Here is a 21985-nt window from a genome sequence, read left to right as displayed (position 1 = left end):
GAAAGGCTGCAAAAATGAACATTTACATCAAAAATAGCAATGGCCCTGCGGCGAGCCAGGCCAGCAGTGAGGTCAGCCGAGTACAACAGGGCCAGAGTATGATGGCTTGGGAATAAAAAATAGGAAAAAAATCACTCCAACACCTGCTTGTAGCCACCTCCCTTAGCCCCAGCTGTGCCAGAGACCAATGCTGCCCCCTTGCTCTGGGTCACTGGCAGGCACCAGGCAACTTGGGGACCATGACAAGCTGTCCCCAGCTCACAGCTGCAGTGTCACACTGTGGAGTGCAGCCTCCACCCCCATGTGGTGTGCCATGGCCCAACCCAGCAAAGTGGAGACAAAGAGGATCTAAATTATTTTCCTCTGCCCTGGCCATGGCCAGGAGTCTCCCAGGCAAGGCAGAAGCGCCTGCCCAGCTCTGGTAAGCTCTGGGACTAAGCAGGGACACCTATAAACAGATTAGAAAGTGAAGGAGAGGTGCCTGATCTTGAGACCAAGGGTGGACAATGAGACACAGCCTGAGAGTCCCCTACAGGAAGCCCAGCAGTTCGGGAAGGGGCCAGTTTGGAGTAAAACCAAACCTCCACCATGTGACTGAATGGGCATGTCCCCAAGTCCTGGGGTGGGAGGGAACAGGATGGAGGGAGGGAGCAGGATGGAGGGAAGGAGCAGGATGGAGAGAAGGAGCAGGATGGAGGGAAGGAGAAGGATGGAGGGATGGAGCAGGATGTAGAGATGCTGTCTGCACTGTCGGAGCAGGGAGGGAGACCTGGAACGCCACACAAGGTATTGAAGTGGGATGCTGTGGATTTGGACTCAGATCTTTAATCAGTAGCATGCATGATGGGGATTTGGGGTTTTCCTCCTTGGCTGCATCAGGGGAGAAGGCACAGGGAAATGCTGGAGGGAGGCCAGGAACCAGCAGCATGGAGATGGCTGGAAAAGCACAGAGAGGTTTAGGAAGCTCAAGAGGAAAAGGCTCCAAGGCCTGTAGCATGGAAAAGCTGAAATGCCAAAGTCCTCAGCCCAGGGACAGGGATGAGGGATGCAGCGGGATCACAGCAGAGCCAGCAAAATTCCCTGTTTGTGGCAGGAGCGTGGCTGCTGCTCCAAGGCACCCGAGCCTGGGCACAAACCATCTCCAGCTGTAGGATTAATGGCATTTTAAAGCCCCTAATTGGAGTGATTGCTTCTGACAGGAGTGGCAGGGGATGTGTGGGAAGGATGCCCGTGCTGAGAAATCAGCACTGCTGACTCGGCAGAGTCCCATCCATTGTCTGCCCGTGTGGCAGCCCCATCACCCCACTCCTCCTTCTATCCCAGGAGTGGAGCAGAATGAAGAGAAAGCCCCAAATTGGAGATGAGGGGATAAACAAAACCCCAGCAGTTGTAGCATGGGATTACACAGATTAAATCCTGCTGGGTAAACCCAGGACTTTGACCATCACTCACCCTCAGCGCTGGGCACCGGCACCTCCCAGACCTCCTGGATACAACACTGGGGCTCTGTGAGACCATCCGTGGGGAATCAATGTCCCCCCTTCATCAGGATATTTCCACCTGGGATTGCTCAGGGAGGAGCACTGTGCTGCCAGGAAGCAGGAAGCCAACATCTCAGCATCCTAGTCTTGTAGGAGCACAACAGCTCCAGCAGTTCCACACTGCTGCCAGATACCTCCATCCTTTCCAAAATCTGGAGATGCTTTCAGGGTCTTACCTGGTGGGTGTTTTCCCCCACCTGGGGCTCCTGAGGTTCCCATTTACCTGCTGGTCTTTGTAAGTTAACTTGAGATACATTTTAAGGTTAAATGGGATTGTTTGATGTCAGGACCTGCCCCAGCTCCTGGGGCACCTCCAGGGAGTTTGGGAAGTCTTAGGAGGTCTGCTCAGCACAAGAAGGCCAGATCTCAGCTCTCCACACAGCCCAAGAGGCAGCAAAGGTGCAGAGCTTCGTGGAAGGAGGAACTGTGGGAGATTTCCGTGGCCATTGGCAGCCTGCAGCCCTCAGCCCTGTGAAATTTGGGAGCATGCTCTCCCCCTGACATAGCTGGGGACAGGGACTCCTGCCAAACCCCCAAGGCACGGCAGGACAGGGAGGAGCTCTATCCCACACAGGACCATGCACTGGGAACACGACTGGATGCACCGGGAGCCCTGAGTGTCAGATCTGGTGGTACCTGCCCCCAGGAGAAACTGAGCTGGGGGGGCTGGGCAGGAGGAAGCTGGGACCAAAGCCAGGGCCTTGGGAGACTGCTCAGAGCACCCAGAATCCACCCAGGGCTTGGTCCTCGGCCACCAATTCCCTGAAGAACAGGGGGGCTGGAGCTGGAGCTTTCAGCCTGATTAAGTCGCATTCAGCACTCCCACATGAATAAATAAATCATGTAAGAAGCATTAAGGCAGCTTAGTCTCCCCAGGAAATTGCCCTGGAGTTCTGCCTTTTGGGGGCTGAGGGATGCCCCCATGGACTGGGAATGGAGATGGCTCAGCCATGCAGCACAGGCAAGAGGGAATGGGAGCTACAGGCAGGAGCATCCCTGGAGTATCCCTGCCAAGGGATCCGTGCCCTGGACAGGCACATCCCCTGCCTGCCCCACATCTGGATCTGTACCAGATGCACATTCCCAGCCTGTCCCTTTGGATCCCAGGCTGACACAGCAGCATCCAGCTGCCACTGCCCTGAGAGGGTGTAGAGTGCCACATCCCCAGCTGCCATCCATCCCAGCCTCACCAGGCAGTGCATCTCCCAGCCTGGCTGCACCCAGGGGACACTACTGATGAGCCTGGGTGCCCAATCCTGCCCTCAAAGAAGGGGTTGTCTCAGAAATCTAGCTTGCATCCCATTCCAAATGGGGTCTGAGACACTGCAGGAAGGTTCTGGGCAAAAGACCTCACAGAGAAAGAGGAAGAGGATGGGACAGACCTATGGGATGCCCCCACACAGTGCCCTGGGGAGAGACCCGTGCGTCCCGGTCCCTCTTACCTGGTACATGCACATCCTGGGATTAATCCCATTGGGCAGGTGAGCACCTTTGGATTTGCTTCCCGTGTTCATGCCGAGCCTTCATGTCCGGGGGCCAGCACGGGGGGCACCAGGGGCCACCGTGCCTGGGCGCAGAGCCCCCTGCCCGCGCTGGGGCTGCGGGAGGCAGCAGCAGCTCCGGGGAACTCCCCATGGGATCCACCCCGGTCACATCCCAGGGCCGGAGGGGCCAGAGGCGGCCCCCGGCAGGCACCCAGGGGGTGGCGGGCACAGCACTGCCGGCGCGTCCCTGTGTGCTGACCCAGATTGCTCCGAGCACACCCCGAGGCTCCAGAGCCCATCCCTGGAGCGGGAGCGGAGGCTAAATCCGCGCATCCCTTAATCCGGGAGGCTGTGGTGGGGCGGGCAGAGCATCAGGGTGACCTGGCTTGCTCTCTCCCGGGCAGGGAGCAGAGGGACCGAGCCCCCGGCACAGCGAGGTGGTGGAGGGACTGGATGCACCCAACACCTGGGTACGTCTCAGCAAACCACTCAGGAAGGTAGAAATACATCCAGAGGAATCCCAGGAGCTCCTGAGAAGCACTGTTGGGTGTTTTGCTCTCAGTATCTTGGGCAGATGCAGGACCAGCCCAGCTCTGTGTATGGAGCAGCTATTCCCATCTGCTTTCCTCCATCCAGACAAGGCAGGGATGCAGAGAGCTGGCCAGCCCACAGCCTAAGCTCTGTCCTAGCTCGTGCCACCAGTTTTGACCCATTTCCCATCTCTCCAAGGTGCTCCAAACCCCAGCACCCAGGCAAGGAGGATCTCAGGTCACAGCAGAGTTGGAACAGATGCAAACATTCAAAGCCTCCTGCTTCCCTTGGCTCTTGGGCTTCTCCCACACCATACCCACAGTGGAGCAGAGCAACAGCCCCCTAAAATCCCTGCTCCCCCAAGTCTGAGCCCTGGGCCACTGTGCTTTCCCACAAGACCCCACAAGGATGGTGGATAGCTCAGACTCATCCTGCAGACTCATCCCTGTGACACTCTCTTCTAGCCTGAACATCTTTGTGGAAATCAAGCCCAGGCTTCTGGAGTACCTGGAGAAGGTCCTGCAGGTGAAGGAACAAGGAGCATAGCACTAACAGAAGCCCCAAGGCAAGCCCTGATTCCTCAAGCCCTGGGCTGCTCACTGAGCACAGGCCTCTGGCAGCCTCACTGTCCTCTGCTCCTCTGCTCCCTGAGATGTCCCAGTCCTCACCCTGCACAAGCTTTGCCTCCAGTGTCCCCTCTCAGGACCAAGATTGAGACATAGAAGTCCCATTGCCCCACTGGGGAATGGGGCTGATGGAAAGGAGCCCTCCTGGAGAGGGAAGGGGCAGCAGTGGGACTGCTCTGCACAGTGGGGAAGGAAAGTGATGAATGGTTAATGGTTAATGTCCCCATCTAAAGTGCCAGTGTGGGCTCAGCACCTCCTAACATCCCAAGAAGTTGACTGCAGGCAGCAAGCTAGATCTGCTGCCCAAAATGAGCTATCTGCTCCCCAGGTGCTGTCCCCCACCAGACTGACTGTCCCCATGGGAAGTGAAGGCTCTGCATCTGCCTTGCTCTGACCCTGGGCTGTCCTTGGGTGATTTTGACCCTTCTCCAAATCCATTCCCCTGTAGAGAGCAGGGATTGCACTCCCACCCCTCCTCACAGACCAGTGACAGTACAGAGGAAAAGGGGAGATGTCCCAGCTGGTGGCTTAGCCTGAGGGGACCTACAGGATTTGCTGTCGACAGGAGGTGCAACACACGCAGCAGAGTCACCACTGTCATACCGAGCCAACCCTCCCAGAGCCATGAGCTAAACCCTCCCCGCGGTGTGCCTCAGGGCTCTGCTCGTGCCAGGGGCAGGTCCTCACCTGTGGCAGTGCCGAGTTCAGCTGCCTCTGGAGCTGGTCCCGCTCCCGGAGCGTCTCCTGCAGGCGGCTCTGGGTGACGGCGAGCGTCTCACGCGTCTCCCGCAGGGTGTCCAGCAGCTTGTCCCTCTCGTCCAGCATGTTCACCATCAGCTGCTCGAAGTCAGCGTCCGCCTCCGAGCCCTGGGGGGGGCCCAGCGGGTCCCCCTCGCTGATGGTGGGCATCACCTCGCACATCATGGCTGGGCTGGCTGGGGGAGGGTCCCAACGGGGCTGGGGGTGTGCTGAGCACAGCTCACATCACTGCAGGCTCCCGGGGACCAGGGGAGCCAGCACGGGAGGGGACAATGGGGTGCTCAAGGAGGGGGACTCCCCATCCCTTCCTCCTGGGTGTTAAGCAGCAGCTGGCATCACTCCAGCAGGGTGCAGCAATGTCCTGGGCATCAACAGGGTCCTTGCAGTCACCAGTGCCCCACTCACTGCTCGTCACTCCTGGCTCCCACTGTCACCTCTCCTGGGTCCCGTGTGTCACCTCTCTGGGTCCTGTGTGTCACCTCTCCGGGCTCCCGTGTGTCACCTCCCTGATGCCTTTCCAAGGGGCTGCAGCATCCGTGACCCACGGGCTGCTCAGAGTGGGACAAAACGATCCTTGAGGATTTCTCCCAATGGAGAGCCCAAGGCAAGAGCAGCACAGGGAGGGTCCAGGGAGTGTTTGGGCTGCCTGGGCATGCTGAGGGGGCTCTGATGAGGATGGACTGCTGTCCCTAAAGCTGGATGAGATTTCACTGCTGATGTGGAAGCGTGTCTCCGTCAGGCATCACAGTTCTTCAAACACCCAGCAGTGACCTGTGGCAGAGGGTACAGAGATCAGATCCCTCCTGCTGGCCCCAAAATGCCCAGAGACAGCCCCATCTGCCCCCTTGAGAGCTGCCCCAGGTGGGCTCAGCACCCACAAGAATGGGCTGTGCTGGGTTGTACCTCATGCGCCCACTACACTGAGCCCAGGATGGTACCAAGCTGCAGGAAACAGCAGCCCTGGCACCCAAAATCCTGCAACTGTCCTTGACATTCACATATCCTGAGCCAGAATCCCATCCCCTCTGTGGAACTCCTGGCTGCCCAGGGCCCCTGTGGCCCCAGTGTTCCCCAGCCTCAGGGAATTTGCAGAAAATCAGGCTCCAACCTGAGTTTGGCCCAAACCTGGCAGGAAGTCACAGCAACAAATGAGTTGAATGACTGGAATAATGTTCCCCTCTCTTCTAGACAGATGTGCTGGGCCCAGGTGTTCAGTGACAACTGAATTTCAGCTCATCCTTCCTTGGTCAAACCTCTCCCAGGGGATGGAGGCAGCAGCATCCCCAAATTCCTGCCCAAGCACAAGCACCAGAAATGAGAGGCTGGAGGGGAGAGGCAGAGCTGGCATTTGGGCAATATATAGGCTGGATTAAAGCATGGCTGACCTGAGGACCCAGCCCCGGGGTGATGCTGGAACCCACAGCCCCATCCTCCCTTCTGCAGCCCAAAACCATCCCAGACAAGGTGCCAGGTGGGGATTCACAGTCCTGTGGGGGAACTTCAGCCCTCTGCAGCCAGGTGAGAGTGCCCAGCAGCAAGGGTGAGTGTGACACTGCCACCCCAGCCACCGTGGGGACATACCCACCCTGGTCACCATCTGTGCCAGGGGACAAACCATGGGCAGGGCTCGAACTGAGCAGCAAAATGTGGCAGGCCCAGGGTGAGGAATGCTGGTCTAGTGCTGCTCCTGGGGCAGGCCCCGCTCCAGTTTTAAACTTTCCAGATGAAATGCTCAAGGATAGGTCTGAATATTCTGTGGATGCATCTGAGGCTGTGGCTGCCTCATCCCTGGAAGTGTCCAAAACCAGGCTGGACAGGGCTTGGACTAGATGAGCTTCAAGATCCCTTCCAGCCCAAACCAGCTGTGATTCTGTGTCATTCCCCTTCAAACTCCCCCTCACACACATGGATAAAAAGGAGCTGCACACAGGCCTGGGCCAGAGCAGCCTGTTCTGCCCCTTTGGGCTGGGATAAAAGCTCGTGTGTCCAACAGCTCAATAGCACAGCAGGGACCTGCCCTGATGAAAGGTGACACTTGTGAGGAGGTATCTTTGTCACACCAGACACTGCCAGGGTGGGGGAATCAGAACTCTGCTCTTTGGATGACATTGGCTCATCAGCTGAGCGGAAGTTTGACACAAAAAACTCTCTAAGAATAGAGAAGCTCTGGCAAAAGCAGCAGCCCCTCACTGTGCATCCTATGTGATGCTGAGAGCCAGCTCCAGCACACAGGGACGTCGGACACAGCTGTTCCACAGGTGGTGTCCTCCTCTCCCTTCACAGATTGGATCCTCAAGTGGAATAAAACCTGTTGTGGACATGTAACACTCTCCTGAGGCTTTGAGGGTTGTTCATGCTCCATCCTGGCACATGAATGATCAGGATAACTGTGGATTCATGGGATAACTGCACAGAGGACATCCCATTCCAGCAGCATCCCACAAAAACAAGGCTGGTGGGGGAAAAGCCATAGAGAGAGGGAGCATACCAGTCCCTGCTCTCCTTGGGTTGAGTTGGACATGAGCCTCATCCCTGTAATTAAGCAGGATAAATGCTTTCCAGTTCTCCTGCCCATAATGAACAGCCCCAGAGGTACCCACAGACATGTGGCTCCCTGTCAGCTTTCCAGAGGGTAAGACATCCCAGACTCCAGGGAAATCCAGGGCCAAGAAGAGTAGAAATCAGTCCTACTCCAGGGATAAGCCCTCTTAATTTGGGTGCAAAGCCTAAATGAGGTGACTTTCATGTCCCCTCCTCTGCTGTGCCTGTGCTTGTGGGTTGAGCATGGGGAAGGAACATCCAGGCTGGGGAAAGTCTGGCAGCTCCTGAGCACAGCTTGAATGGCAAAATGAGCCATGTGGGCATGGCCCTAGCCAGCTGCTGGTGGGGAGCTGGGAGAAATTAGCAGATGAATTAAGAGATACTAATCAAGACACGCAGGGAAGAGCCCTGCAAGCCCTCAGGGAAGGGAAATGCTGCAGGGAATGACCAAGACATAAATCTGACCAGAGCAATGACGGGATAGAAATTTATCCCAGCTGCAAAGAAGAGACACCTTCACCATGAGGAGACTCTGCAGATGCCAATTCCAGCAGGGCCGTGGTGGCTTCCTGCACCCCATGGAGGTCATCCAAGGGGCTGGACCCACACAGTGCAGGAGGAGGCACAGATTTACAGCCAAAAGCTGATTTTCTTTCTGCTTCCCCCACGGTTGAGCTCGTGCATGGTCGAGGGTCGTTCTGGAGGGGTTTTGTTTCACTGCTAACCTGCTCCTGCCCACAGTCACATCCTGTTACCCCTGTATGCTTCTGCAAGGAGATGGGAAGATGAACCAGTCCCTCAGCCTGGGAAGGGTGATCACAGAACCACAGGGATCTTACACAGCACTGGTGCTGGTCCGGGATGGACTCATCCCATCCCACCAGTCTCCAAAAGCCTCTGTGCCCTGTCCCTGAGGATGCCCAGTGAAGCATCCAACTGTCCTGGACAAGGCAACGTTGATGACCCAAAGCTCCTCTGTGCCCAGGTTTTGGGGTGTTTCCACTGAGGGAGGTCACATTTCCCCCTCGTCCTGCGCCACCAAGGACACACACAGAGGTGTAAGGCAGGAGCTGCTACAACCCTCTGCAGCTGGAGCAGCCCTATGAGCAGGGTCAGACCTCCCACCATCACAGAGAGCAGCCAAAGTCCCCCTGACCTGGCCTGAAACCCCCAGACAGGTGGGACCAGCCAGCCCAGGGTCCTCAGGGCTCTCTGTGCCTCCCAGGACACTGCTGCCTCGACACGAGAATGCCTCTACCAGAGGGTCCCTGGCAGGGAAATCCAGGGCCATGTGTCACTGGTGCCTTTCAGAATGCAGTCCTGCCCTGCCCAGGCTCAGGCACCACAGCAAGCAGCAGGCATGGCAGGCGAGCAGCGCAGGCCAAACCGATCCAGTGGCTCTTGGTTCCAATGAAATGTCGAGGGCACAGGCAGCAAGGGGCACACAACGGCGGAGAACAAAGGGAGGAGCTGGCCGAGTAAGTCCAAGGGGGTTTATTTGAGGGGTCAGGCGGAGCCTCCCCACCTGCCAAGGACTGCTCAGACCAAGCCACTTTTGGCTTTTTGGGACCTCCTTTTATTAGGGGGGGGGTGGTGGTACAGAGAGCGGTGAGGGGGGGTACAACCAATCGGGTTCAATACATAAGGGGCTAGGAAGGTGACTGACACAAACGAGGACCACACAGAAGGGAGAGGAGGGAATTTTCCCCGAACCTAGCCTATCATTCGAAGCCCCTCACAGAACTTTCTAGCTCTGAGGCAGGGCTCTGAGATGACAGGCAGGCTTCAGGGAGGAGGGGGGAAAGGATTGACACCTAACAGTTACTGGGGGATTACCAGGGACAACTATCAGGAAGGCAAAATAGGGGGTACAAGGAAGAAATCATCTTACAAAGAACTTAGAAAAACTTATAAAATAGAAAGAACTCATTAACACACCACTACAGGGATGCTCTGCCACCTCTGAGTGTGGCTCTGGACACAGTCCAGCACCACGTGCCCATCCTGGCTGGAACCATGGCAAAGTCCAAGAGTCAAAAATTCCCTGCACTGCAGGGGGACCGTCCACATCCATGGACAGACACTGAGCTGCCTCCAGCATCCCCATCATGGATCCATTCCTTCAACAACCACAGGAACTCTCCTACCCCATGGATTTGTAAGTGATCATTTCTGGATTCAAACACTACAGCTTTCACAGCAACACCACAAGTCCCAGGAGTAGCCCAGGCTCTGGGAAGGGCCAACACCCAGAGTCAGGGCAGCTTCGAAGGGTTTATCTGGGATGGCACGTGAGGAAGCCAGGACCAGGCTGAGTTTGATCCCTGCTGTCTTCAAGGCCTGTAGAACAGGAAGTGAGTTCAGTAACCAACAGGCACAGGTGAGTGTGTAGGGATGTGCACACAGGGACAGGGATACAGCAACATCCACATATCCAGGGATGTGCACACCAGCAGGAACGTGCAGGAAGTTCCTGTCCAGGGTCAACTCCCCTCGTTTCTGTCCCACCTCAAACCTTGGGCTTTTCCCCATTCTCCAAAAGCAAGAGAATCTCACCCATTCCCAGGGTGCCTCTCCCAGGAAGCCCAGCTGGAGGGGGCACACACAGGGTCTGTCCCTACCCACAGGCAAAGCCACACATGGCAGCGGTCACTTTGAAGGACCTCGCAGACATCAGTGTGGGTGACAGCCAGACACCCCCCACACTCTGCTGTGACTGCAGCAGCAGCGAGGGCACATCCAGAGCAGCTCTTTGCTGCTGGAGGTCAGAGGGGCCTGAGCTCGCTCCCAACTAGTGCCTGCAAATATCAACCTTCCACAGGTCTCTGGGAAAACTCCCTAAATGCTCCTGCCTGGCTTTAGAGGGCCTTAAGTGCTGGGATAATCATTGGGTAGAGCTGTGAGGCTGTGAGGAGACAGCTGAGAGCTGAGCAAACAGACACTGTACAGCTCCAGCCCTTGCTGGGTATTTTTAGTCCTGTGGGGCTGCCAGGCACAGGCTTGCTGGGAGCAGGTTTCTTGCCAGGAAAATGTGCTTGCTTTACTATCCCTCCCCCCTCCACCCCAAAATGATGCTTTCCCCCGTTTTTTGGGATGGAAAACAGCAGTCACATGTTGCCTGCTCGAGAGGTCACCTCCCCATGGTGGTGCCCAGACGTGGAGCAGCTGAAGGGCAGCAGAAGGGGGCTTTGCCCCAGAGCTGATGATTTGCTCAGCACAGCTCAGCTGTGAGTCAGGCTGCCCGTGGGATGCTGGGTCCCAGGGAGCACCCTGGCTTTCCCTTCCCAATGAGGGCGAGAAGCACCCACAGCTTTACCCACACATGGAGGATAGAGACAGCCTCGTGTTTGCTCTCTGAACAGCTCCCATCCCAGCCCTGACAAGAGAAAGAGAAAAGTCTCAGTGGCTCTGTCAGCAGGACCACCACCCAGCAGGCAACTGGCAGAGGCTTTAATGCACTCCTTGGAGGCAACAAGCTCTCAGAGATTGATCATCCCATAAAAACATCACTCTGATCTTTTCTGCTCCTGGAAAATCCTCCTCAGCTGCCCAGCTTGGCCTCAAAAGTGCAGAGTTGGGGTGGCAGAGCCCACACCAACACCCCTCACTCGCAGCTCCCTGGCACAGGAACAGCTTCCCCTCCTCCCCACCAGCCAAACTTGGGGTCCAGCACCCACACAGACCTGCCACACTGACCTCTCCCTGCCAGATCCTGGAGGGATCAAAGTCTGATGCACTTTTGCTGTTAGTTTTACCTTTCAGGAACTCTTTTAATGCACGATAATTAAACGTGACCCTAGGACAAGCTGCAAGTGTGGTATCCTGGCATTCCCAGCAAGCTCATCCCAAACTCTGCCCCTGCGGACAGAGCCACATCCCAGCACAAGTCCTGCCCACCCTCACTGAAGTCGGGCACCACTTGGAAGCAGCCAGGACATGTTGAGACGCCAATTCCCCCTTGCCTACCCCAGGGAAGATCAGTAGTGACCTGCTGAGCACTGGGATGGCAGAGTGGGATCATCCTCACCATCTCTACCAAGCCACAGAGCCCATTTCTCCTACCCTCAGTGAGAGGTGTGGTAATTACAGGTTAGGAAAAGGCAGATTATTCTGCACACAATACAAAGGGGATACTGAAGAACCCTGGCTTGACAGTAGAAATTGCTGATTCAAGGGTAGGACCTGCAGCAAGTCTTAGTTCAGCCTTTGCCACATGCTGCTTGGGTCATGGGCTGGGATTTCCCCTCCCAGGTGCCCTGACACCTCAGGAGAGGTGTTGTTCATACCACAATGTCCAAAGCAGATGCCAGCTGAGTTGCATGTCTGCCAGGAGCTACTTGGATCTCTCTGGACAGCCCCACAGCCCTCAATGCCCCACAGCCGCCAGTGCCCCTCTCCATCCTTCCTTCCCTCCCTCTATCCCTGGGCCCAGGTACAGACACCTTTCCACACACTCCACAGGTTTCTTAAGAGTTTTACAAGCCTGGACTGGAGCAGGCCTGGACTGGAGCAGTCCTGCTGTGAGGTGAAGCATCCTGATTTCTCCATTCTGGGCCATACCTGGGGAAAAAACTGCTTTTCATGAAGAAAACTGATCAGCACATACAGCCTCATCCCAGCTTTTCTCCCAAGTCCCCTCATTCATTCCCCAGATACACTGTGGTCTCTTGGGACCTCCAGTCCCCTGAGAGAGGCAAGGAAGATCCAGTTTTCCATAGGGCCCATACAGTGACAGTGCCCCCACATTCCCTAACACAGCCCCGCTGCCAGCAGGGAACTGCACAGATGGTCCCTGGCTGGTGCCAGGGGCTGCCCGTGGCCAGGACACCCAGGGATAACAAGGGAAATGAGGCATTCTGGCTGGAAATAAGGTGCCAGTTTTTAGCAGCAGAGGACTGGGTTCCCATTCCAAAAGGTGAGATGGATTTGCCGAGATCAGGGCTGGGAATGTGGTGGAGACCTGAGAAAATATGCAGCGGTGCCTCCTCTCATCCAGGTCTGGGAGGTCTCCTGGGGTCCCCATACCTGCAGCAGCGTGTCCTTTGCCGCCAAGGGGACAATGTCCAACTTGTCCCTTGCTGGAGATGCAGCAGTGGCAGAACAAGACATTTGGCAGCGTCTTCAGGGTTTGGAACTGTCTCGGGTGTTGGGAAGCCCTGGGTGCCCCTAAAGGATGGGGACAGGGGACACCGCAAGCAATAAAAGGCAGCTACTCCCAGTATCTTATCTTAAACAACACACTTCTGCCCCAAAGACTTGCTCCAAACCCATGAAGCAGTTCCCACCTCAACCCTTGCTCACTCAAGTTGCTAAACCAGAGGAGAATCCGTGAGGAAAAGTGTACAGATCTGACAGTTTCTTTGCAGGGAGCAGTCAGTGCTAGCATTGTACTGGTATTTATACTTCCCAGTGGGAGGGGAGGCATTACACACCACTTCCAGAGGGTATTTTCAGACAGACACCTGCTCCTCATTGTGCAGAGACACAATTGCTCCTCAGCAAAACCTTGTCAGACAAGGAGCCGAAATCTGCGCCAGGCCCTGGGGGTGAGGAGGGGGCTTAACCCCCAGGCTTGGCATCCAAACGCGGTCACACAGACATCTGCAGGAACCTACAGGACTCTGTCACCTTGGGAGATGTTGTGGGGGTCATGTCAGGGGTCCTGACTCAGTTTCCCTGTTTCCAAAGTGGGCCATGTGTCCTGCCCAGAGAAAGGCGGGATCTCAGGGTATTGCTAGGAGGAATGTGCCAGAGGCAGAACTGGTGGGGTAAAGCCACAGCAACCTCCTGCCCTTGCACCTTGGGGTGATGTGACAGACAGAAATGAGCCTTGGAGGGGCTCTAGCCTGGATGATCCCTCTGACAAGTGGGATCTCCAAGCCTGGCCAAGAGATTCAGCAAGCCCAGGCTCACCTTCAGACTTCATCCCTGGGTTTGCAACAGCCAAGGACATGGCCGGGAGGAGAGAGGACCATAGGTCTGAGGAAACTGCTGAAGCCCCGAGGATCCCAGGAGCCCGTGTGGAAGCACAGGGTGTGGTCTGGAGGAGCATGGGAATGTGGTTGCTGGAACACAAGCCAGATTACACTCTGTGCCACAGCTGCCCCAGTTGGCATGAGGAGTTCACCTGAACCAGCAAAAACACAAACCAAATCCCCCAAATCCTGTAATCACATGCCACTCCAGTCACCTGCACCCAGCAGCATCACTGAAAGACAGGACTGAGGAAATCCTGGAGAAATCCCGATATCTTTGGTGTACAAGAGGTTGGAAAACCACCAAGGGAGGAAGGGAGGAGATGGATGCACCTGATCCATGAGACCAAACTCACATCCCTCTTCCAGCGTGTGATCTGCACTCAGATCCATCCACAGGGAGAAGGAGCGGTTTCAGCAGCCAGCAAAACAAAACAAAAAAGGCACAATTCTGATTACAACAATTTCCTTTTGCAGTTGCTGCTCTGCTGTGTGTACATACAGCTCATCCATCATTTTGTTCCATAACTTTGCAACCAAACCCCCTGTCCTTTGCTTTGTTAGGCCAAAGTCACAGAATCCCAAAAGCCCAGAATAGTCAGGGTTGGAAGGGACCTCTGAAGATCATCTGGTCCAATGCCCTCTCAAGGCAGGATCAAACCTCAAGCAGGTGACACAGGGACATATGCAGGTGAGTCTGGAATGTCTCCAGGGAGGGAGACTCCATGCCCTCCCCAGGCAGCTGCTCTGGTGCTCTGCCCTTCTCCATGGAAAGAAGTTCTTCCTCGTGTTGAGGTGTTGAGAGTCGTTGATTTCTCTCTCAAGGAAGGTTACTTTGAACAGCAGCAGAAGGAAATGCAATGCCTACAGAGAACCAGCCCCTGGGTGACTCTGCCAGGGAAGGCAGCACTGGGATCCATCCCAGCAATCGGGCTGGTTTCCAGCCCAGGATGGATGGAGACTTCTCTGACAGGGAACAAGGCACAGGGAAGTGATCCACAACCACTGGGAGAAAATCCTGTGTTTGCCACAGAAGGGGCATCATTGCAAAGTCCCCTTACCTTTTGGAAAGTGAGGCTTTGTGCCTCAGTTTCCCCACGAGTAGGGCACAGCTTCAATCCTTGCTGAGACACACAGGAACGGCTGGTGATTTTCCATGATTTCACTAGAGGTTTTGCCATGGGTACATCCCTCCTGCCCCCATGACACTTCTGCTAGGAGTTATCTCATCTGGGAGCCTGCCAGGCTGGAGCCGGGGGCCTCCCCCTCTCTGCCAAACCAGCGCCCGCCCTGCTTTAGTCACACCCCGTGAGCACTTGTGGTGCTAATTTATTCAGCGACGAGGGAAGAGTCACCAGCTCCAAGGAGGGCGGAGGAAATCTGTGCCAGGGGTGCGCCGGAGCCCTGCCAAATGCTGCAGAGGTGCCTCTTCACTCACCCAGCCCATGCCCTGCCCAGGGCACAGGGGAGGCTGCTGCTCGTAGCCAAACCCCGGGACAAACCCCACGCACACCTGAGGAGCTTCCATGCCTGGTCTGCCCAAGATCCAGGGTTTCCCCTGCCCCACCTATCCCACTGGAATCTCTTGCACACCCTCAGCAGGCCCTCCCTGCCACGAGCTTCAGCAGTGACAACCACTCCCACACATCAGCTGTACATCTGCCCAGCTCCCAATGTAAAATTCGGCCACCACCTGCATGACTGGTGGAAAGGGAAAGTGGCTCAGTGAGCTCCCCAGGGCCCAGAGCACAATCCCACTCCCTGCCCTGCTCAGGCAGGTCTCCAGCATTCTGCCACTACAGAATCATGGAATGGTTTGCCTTGGAAGGGATCTTGAAAGCTCAACCAGTTCCACCCCCTGCTATGGGCAGGGAAACCTTTCATGAGACCAGGATGTTCCAAGCCCTGTCCAACCATCCTCACCTGACTCTAAATTATGAGTGAGGAAGAGCCCAGAGAGGGAGTTTGGAGTCAGGAAAGAGGTAGATGGGGCTTTCAGTGAAATTTGGGACGTTTTAGAGGGTGTTCAGAGCCACAGTGGACAGAGCAGGGATGTGTCCAGTGCTGTTGGCTCCAGGTTGGACCATAGCAGGCTCAGGAACACATCCTTGCATCACACTTTGGGGTTTTGCAGGCACCACAACCTGCAAAGGAACACCAGTGATCCTGGAGCACAACTCTGGCCCTGGGGAGGCCTCCAGAGCTCAATTCACCACCAACCACCCCAGCACACAAACAGAGACAACAGCAGCAAGACTGTGCCCCAAGTTTCCCCTGTGCTCCCCATTCCACCTGCAGACAATCCAGGCAGGGCTCCCCTTTCCTCCATTTTCCCAAAGCACGGAAGGTTTTAGTCTTCCTTGTTCCAGAAGAGTGGTAACGTCATGGCTTGGGCACTGGATGACCTCAACCAGAGTGACTGGGATGGTTTCAGTAAGTCAGGTGATGGGGGGTGGGGAAGATTCCCCCTTGTCTTCATCCCTTCTGTTGTTCCTTGCCTGTACTTAATCCTTTTGCTGATAGCACAGCTTTTGCCCAGACACAGTAGTGGGCAGTGGAACATCAGTGGGGTTCTCGGTTCTGGACACTCAGGCTTTGAGGATGAGCAGATCCAGCACCAGGACAGCTCTGCAGCATCTGGCAAGGACACCTCACAGGATTTACCACAAGCATCTCCACCCCTACTGGGACACGTGGGTACTCAGCTCCACGTAGGACAAGGCAGGACCGTGGGATTAAATCCCTGCTTCCTGACACCTGCTCTTCCTCCCAAGCACCCTCACACCATAGATAACCACAGCCCTCCCTCGCCAAGCCTGGCTCCTTCTGCACCTTGGCTGTCCTCCACTGGTGTGGAAGGGGTGGACGAATCCCAGCAAGGAGCAGGCAGAGATGGAAACAAACAGCCCTGTCCACCCCCAATCCAGGCTGGAATGGCCCCGGTGCTGTTCCCATGGTGCTACCTTGGGGAGGGCCCAGGACAGTGTCAGCTCCTGCTGTCTCATCCCTGCCAGCGACAGGATGTGGCTGGAGCAGCCAGCCGTGTGGGGGCATCTGAGGACAGTGACATTACAGGGCAGCTGGGGGCAAGGCTCAGGCACTGGAGCCCTGTCTGCTCTGTCTAAATTCACATTGAGCAGGGTCACATCTTCAACCTGCACTCTTAGGTGCAAAGTGAGCCCCCAAAATGAGCCCCGGCCAAAGCCCACCTGGAACACTCGGCACACCTGGCACACCCAGTACAGCTGGCGTAGCCAAAGCCACAGTGCTGCAAGAAGGACTCATCCAACTCCTGTCTGCATTTTAAGCCTTGTTTCATGCAAGAAGGACTTCCTGGTGAGCCTCTGCCCTGCACATTCCAGCTCCTGACGCAGGGGAGGATGTGCCCACTCACCACATCAGTGAGGCAGAGGGCCTGGAGATGCTGTGCTTTAGAAAGAAAATCCAAGTTGTTCCTCTTTAGGAGAACTGTTGGATTAGCTCAGCCCTTATTAAGCATCAGAGGAACCACAGAAAGCACCTCAAAAATAGCCTGCCATGGAAAAACTCCATCTGGAGCTCATTCCTCCTGGATATAGGCCACAAGGAAGATGTAAGTGATATAAAAGTCCAGCTCCCTCCAGAAATTCCAAGTACTGGAAAAGATCAGGAAGAATAAATCAAGGTTTGCATGAATGTGACAAGCTGTGTTGGATCCAGCAGCGAGTTCTAAGCAGAGCCCCCGAGGGCTTCAGCCAGCATGGGATGAGCAGAGAGAGGGACCAGAAGAAACACCATGTCCCACCACTGCTCCCCTCTTTTGGCGATTGGAGAAAACAGAGAAAGCTTCAAATTGAGGGAAGCAACACCAAATTGCTCCAGAAAGTGTGGGAAGTGTAGTGGTTTGCAGAGGGGCAGCAGTCCTCCTCTATGGCAGCAGAGCTCTCATCTGGGCATTTATCATCTCAAATCCAGCACTGGGCATTAGTTCAACTCAATTTCTAACTTGCTCCCTCTCAAAATGTCAGCTCCGTGGAGCTCTGCTAAGGCAGTGTCCTTGGTGTCCCCTGGCACTGCCTGGCATGAGAGCCCCAGCAGCTCTGCCCTTGTCCTCATTGTGATTCCCACAGGCCCCCGTGGCCATCTCAGCTCACCCAAGGGGGAGCCCCAACCATGGCATCATCGAGCCTGGCCCCTGCTTCTGTCCATCACTCCCAAAGGGCACCCAAAAAACACTGAACCTGTTTCACCCTTTGGCCCAAAGCCCCTGTGAACAGCACTCTGCCACCCCCTGTACCTTGGAGGCTCCTGCAGATGCTGAGTTCACAGGATCCCAGACTGGTTTGGGTGGGAAGGGACCTTTAAGCCCATCCTGTTCCACCCCTTGCCAAGGGACACCTTCCACTGTCCCAGGTTGCTCCAAGCCCCATCCAACGCAGCACCAGGAACCATCCCCTGACCCACCCCATGAGGTTAGAGCAGGATTTGGCCAATCCATGAGACATCACCAGGAGAGGAGGGACACATCTGCAGCTCGGCAAGCTTTCAAAGGAATGAAATGTGGGTACACCACTGGTGGGAGGAGTTGCAGGTGGGGTGGTTTCCTACCTGGTCTCCCTGTTTGCTTCTGTGGACACTCAAAAAGGTGGGGGCCAGGACATCTTAAACTCCCTTGGGGGGGGGAATGAAGGAAAGGGGATATCCCAATGCCTCGGAAAACATCTGCTGCCTGAGCTAAGGATGTTGTGTGCTCTCTATTAAAAGCCAAAAGCATATCAAAGCTCACAAGGCTTTGCAGCTGAGCAATGCTTTCCAGAGGGTTTAGCGACCATTTCTGCAGACAGCTTTAAATTTCTGGCTCTTTTACAACGCAGTTTTGGACCCTGTGCACCCCCCAGTGCCTGTTCCTGCAGATGTGGGAGCAGGCAGAGCCCGGCTCCAGCAGCACTGGCCAGGGGGGTTCAGGCCAACCCTGAGCCCCAGCACTCAGCAGTGCCAGGCTGTACTGCTGCAGAGCTGCAGCCCCTCCAGGGCAGCACAGGCAGAAAATCCAGCATGTGTCAGGATTGGTGTGATGCTCACCCAAGCAGAAGTGGCTCCCTGGCCAGCCTCCTGTGCCCTCCTCCCACCTCCCCAAGTTCAGAGCTGCCTGCAGGCACCAACCCACCTGAGGTGACCTTCACCTGTCGTGCTGATACAGGGACATTCACTGAGTGATGCTCACATGTGAACACCTGATAGACAGAGTTCTCTGACCTTGTCTCCTCTGGGTAAATGCACCAATTATCTTCACCAGCTCTGGAAGGTGCTTAGTTTGGACAGCTACAATCGCTTCCCTGCCGAAATACAGCAATTCCAGGCCAGCTCACCTAAGTGATGATTGCTGCCAGGTTCCATCTTGCCACCACCATGAGAGGACCTTCAGCCCATGCAGACACAGCAGCAACACCTCCCTGGTGCAGGAATGCACCCAGAGCAGAAGCTCAGAAGGATGGAATTTACCCTGCATCCTACTGGTATGTAAGTGCAGGTGGGATTTTTGTGCCTTGCCCTTTGCAAAGTGTTTGGCCCTGTTGAAGAACATGGTGGACTCTGAAATCATGGTGGACTCTGAAGAAGTTAGTGGACTCTGGGCTTGACAGAGCACTCCCAGAAGCTCTGGGAATGCACATTAACACCCACCCTGCAGATCTCCCACCCTCATGGCACAGCATGAGGTGCTGTCCAAAGGCCCTTTCTCCGCTCCAACATCACAACCGCAGTTGTTGGTCACCATCTTTCAGCTCAGCAGAGCCATCTTCACCTGTCTGGACCTGCTCAGAGCTGGCAGGGAGCTCCAGGGCTGGGCTCACACTCAGCAGTGCTCTGCATCCTTACAGGCAGCCTTTCCCAGAGTGCTCCCACCCTGGATACAGAGTGAACCTGAACAGGATTCATCTCTCCCTACAGCCAAAGCCACCTTCCTCCCAGGCACTGGGTCCCTTTGCATGTCCAAATCCTTCCATGCATAGACTGAGCCCACCTTGCTCCTTGCTCTCAGGGATTTCTGAAGAGCATTAGCCAATTCTGAAGGCTGAAATGAGGTAAGGGCCTAAATATTCAGAGTTAAGGTGGAATACAGTTTCCTGAGCAAACACCCTCCCAAACTGGGTCTCACCATCTTCTCTGCCCTTTGCAAATTATGTTGCTTCCTCCAGCTGTGTCTGGTCTGGGGAACATGGCAAAGGGCAAGGCAAGAGGGTTTCTGGGTCAATCCAAGTCTCCTGAGGGGAAACAGATGGGTTTTCTGGTGGGGACTGATGTTCTGAAAAGCAATTACACATGAAGACATCCCCAACAGACTCTCCTCTGCTCTGGCCCAGAGCCCAAGTCATCCTGGCTTTGGATTTTAATTAGCCCCGTTTTGGTATCTGCTCTCTCTTCCCTCCAGATAATGATTTAATTATTACAGACATGTCTTCAAATTAGCAGCTTCCTCAGTGGATTATTCCAATCTCCTCAATTACAGAGCCCAACTCACCACTATCACAAGAGAGGCTGGAGAGAACAAAGGAAGCCCAAAATGCTTCCTGGAAAGAGGAACCATGCAAGCACCCACACAAGCAGGGGGCACTGCCTTCTCCTCCATTTATCCAGGTCTCTGTCACAGCTGGACAGGAAATCTTGCTCCAAACCACACCCAAAGAGCTGCATAATGTGTGACCATGGCCCTGTCTTCCTACCAGGCCCTCGTACTCAGAACAGCACAAGCAAAGATGAAAAGGATGTGGGATGAGCTGGGACATGGAGCCACCTGTGTGCACCCCCCTCTGGGGGATCACAAAGTTTGAGGATCCCCCAGCAGAAGGGATCCTCTGGGGACCTGGTGAGAACCCACTGCCAGACTACAAGTGCCTTTGTGCACTGGGTGTCACCCAGAAAGCTCCTCACCTTGGAGGGACCACAAGTGAGGTGGGATCAGGCAGGGGACACGGAACAGGGACCAGGAGGTAGGAATGGCAAGTCCAGTCTCCTCCAGCAGTGGACTGGGCAAGGGCCTCGGGTTCAGCCAAGCCCCAGGCCTGAGGGATGCTGGTTGGACAGAATCAGCAGAACAGGCTGCCAAAATAAACACCAGAGGTAAATGCAAAGTGAAGGAAGGGGGAAATCTTCTGAGTGCAGCTCTACAGCAGATTTGGTGCCAAGCAGCAGGAACTCACCTGCACAGGAGAGAAGTCCCCAGCTGAACTTCCAGGCAGGCACGTTGCTCCCTCACTGTGAGGTGTGGGCAGAGCACCTCCAGGCTATACAAATTCCCAGCAAACTCTCCTCCCCAACCTGGCACAGACTCACAGAGTATTCTGAGCTGGAAGGGGCGATACCTGTCCCCAGACTGAACAGGGACAGGAGGGGATGCACTCAAGAGGGGCGCCATCCCTTGCTGCGAAGGGCAACAAGCTCCATGGACACCCCAAGAAGCACCTTGGTTCTTTTAGACTGACACATTTGAGCTCCTGACTCCACATCGTGCTTCTCCCAGGACTCCCAAGATTTCCCTCGCCAGCATTGTTACAATCCCCACATTACTACCAAAGGAACCAGATTTTGCAGAAGCCACTGGGAAAGCTCTACTGTCTCTCCCTGCTGTAGCATGAGCAGAAAATCTCCTCTGGCTCCCCTGTCACTGCAGTTTACACTCCAGGAGATCAGCTTAAAGCAGCTGCAGCTCCTGCTGCTGCAGGAAAAGCCCTCGAGCACAGCCACATGTGAGTCTGCACCTGCAAACACAGCCCAGGCCTCCCAAATCCCAGGCTAACCCCACTTTTTTGAGGCTGGATCCTCCTCTGGGTCCCTTCCTGAGCTCAGGAAAAGCAGCTGCGCAGCACAAATAGCCTGGGGCTGTGGCCTGTTATCCCAGTCCGTGGGCTGGGGGATACATCCCTTCTGTCCCTATATTCCTGGTGGGATTCATAGCCCCATTCTCTGGGCAATGAGCCCCAGCCCTGCACCACAGCCCCATGCCCCACATCCCTCCGAGGTGTCCCCAGGCTCTGTCCTCGCCAACAGCCATCACAAACCTTTGAGCATTCCAAGCTCTCCACCCCATCAGGGACCAATACACTCAAGAGCAAGCAGGGGGAGAGAATAGGCCATGATGCAACGAGGCTTTTGGTTTAATTTCCTTAAGAAACCGGGCTAAAGAAGATGGGAGTGGAAGCGACACACAAAAAAACCAGAAGGATTTTCATTAACCCGATCAAACCTCCTGGAATATAACAGAGGCAATAACAGACACCTCCCCTCTGGCCAAGGACAAAGAAAGGCTTCCTAGTTATGAAGAAAATTGGAGTAGAAGAAAGGAAATGACTCAAAAATGGCTGAAATGTCAGCTGTTATTAAAGAGCCCTCACCTGAAGAGAAATAATGAGTGATGAGAACAGGGATATGATGGGGGAAGATGAACAGATACAGAACAAGTTGGGGAGCAACCCTGGTGACTACAGGGGTGGGCTGACCTCCAGAGCTGTGCCTGGGGTGACCTGTGAGGAATTTGGGGTCCTGGGAGGCTG

At 55.3% G+C, this 21985-nt stretch overlaps 1 protein-coding gene across 1 annotated transcript in view; it reads right to left on the bottom strand.

The window, feature by feature from the left end:
* Positions 1-21985, bottom strand: part of PPFIA4 (PTPRF interacting protein alpha 4) — a 62666-nt gene that overhangs the window by 30609 nt on the left and 10072 nt on the right. The window contains exon 2 of the mRNA XM_063418706.1: positions 4870-5712. Coding sequence (XP_063274776.1) covers positions 4870-5106 — 237 coding nt within the window. The 5' untranslated portion in view covers positions 5107-5712. The remainder of the gene's footprint in view (positions 1-4869; positions 5713-21985) is intronic.

The sequence above is a fragment of the Prinia subflava genome, chromosome 23, assembly GCF_021018805.1.
Source record: "Prinia subflava isolate CZ2003 ecotype Zambia chromosome 23, Cam_Psub_1.2, whole genome shotgun sequence".
Taxonomy (NCBI): Eukaryota; Metazoa; Chordata; class Aves; order Passeriformes; family Cisticolidae; genus Prinia; species Prinia subflava.
Note: the sequence above shows the minus strand (reverse complement) of the source record. Positions and strands in the feature narration are given on the sequence as shown.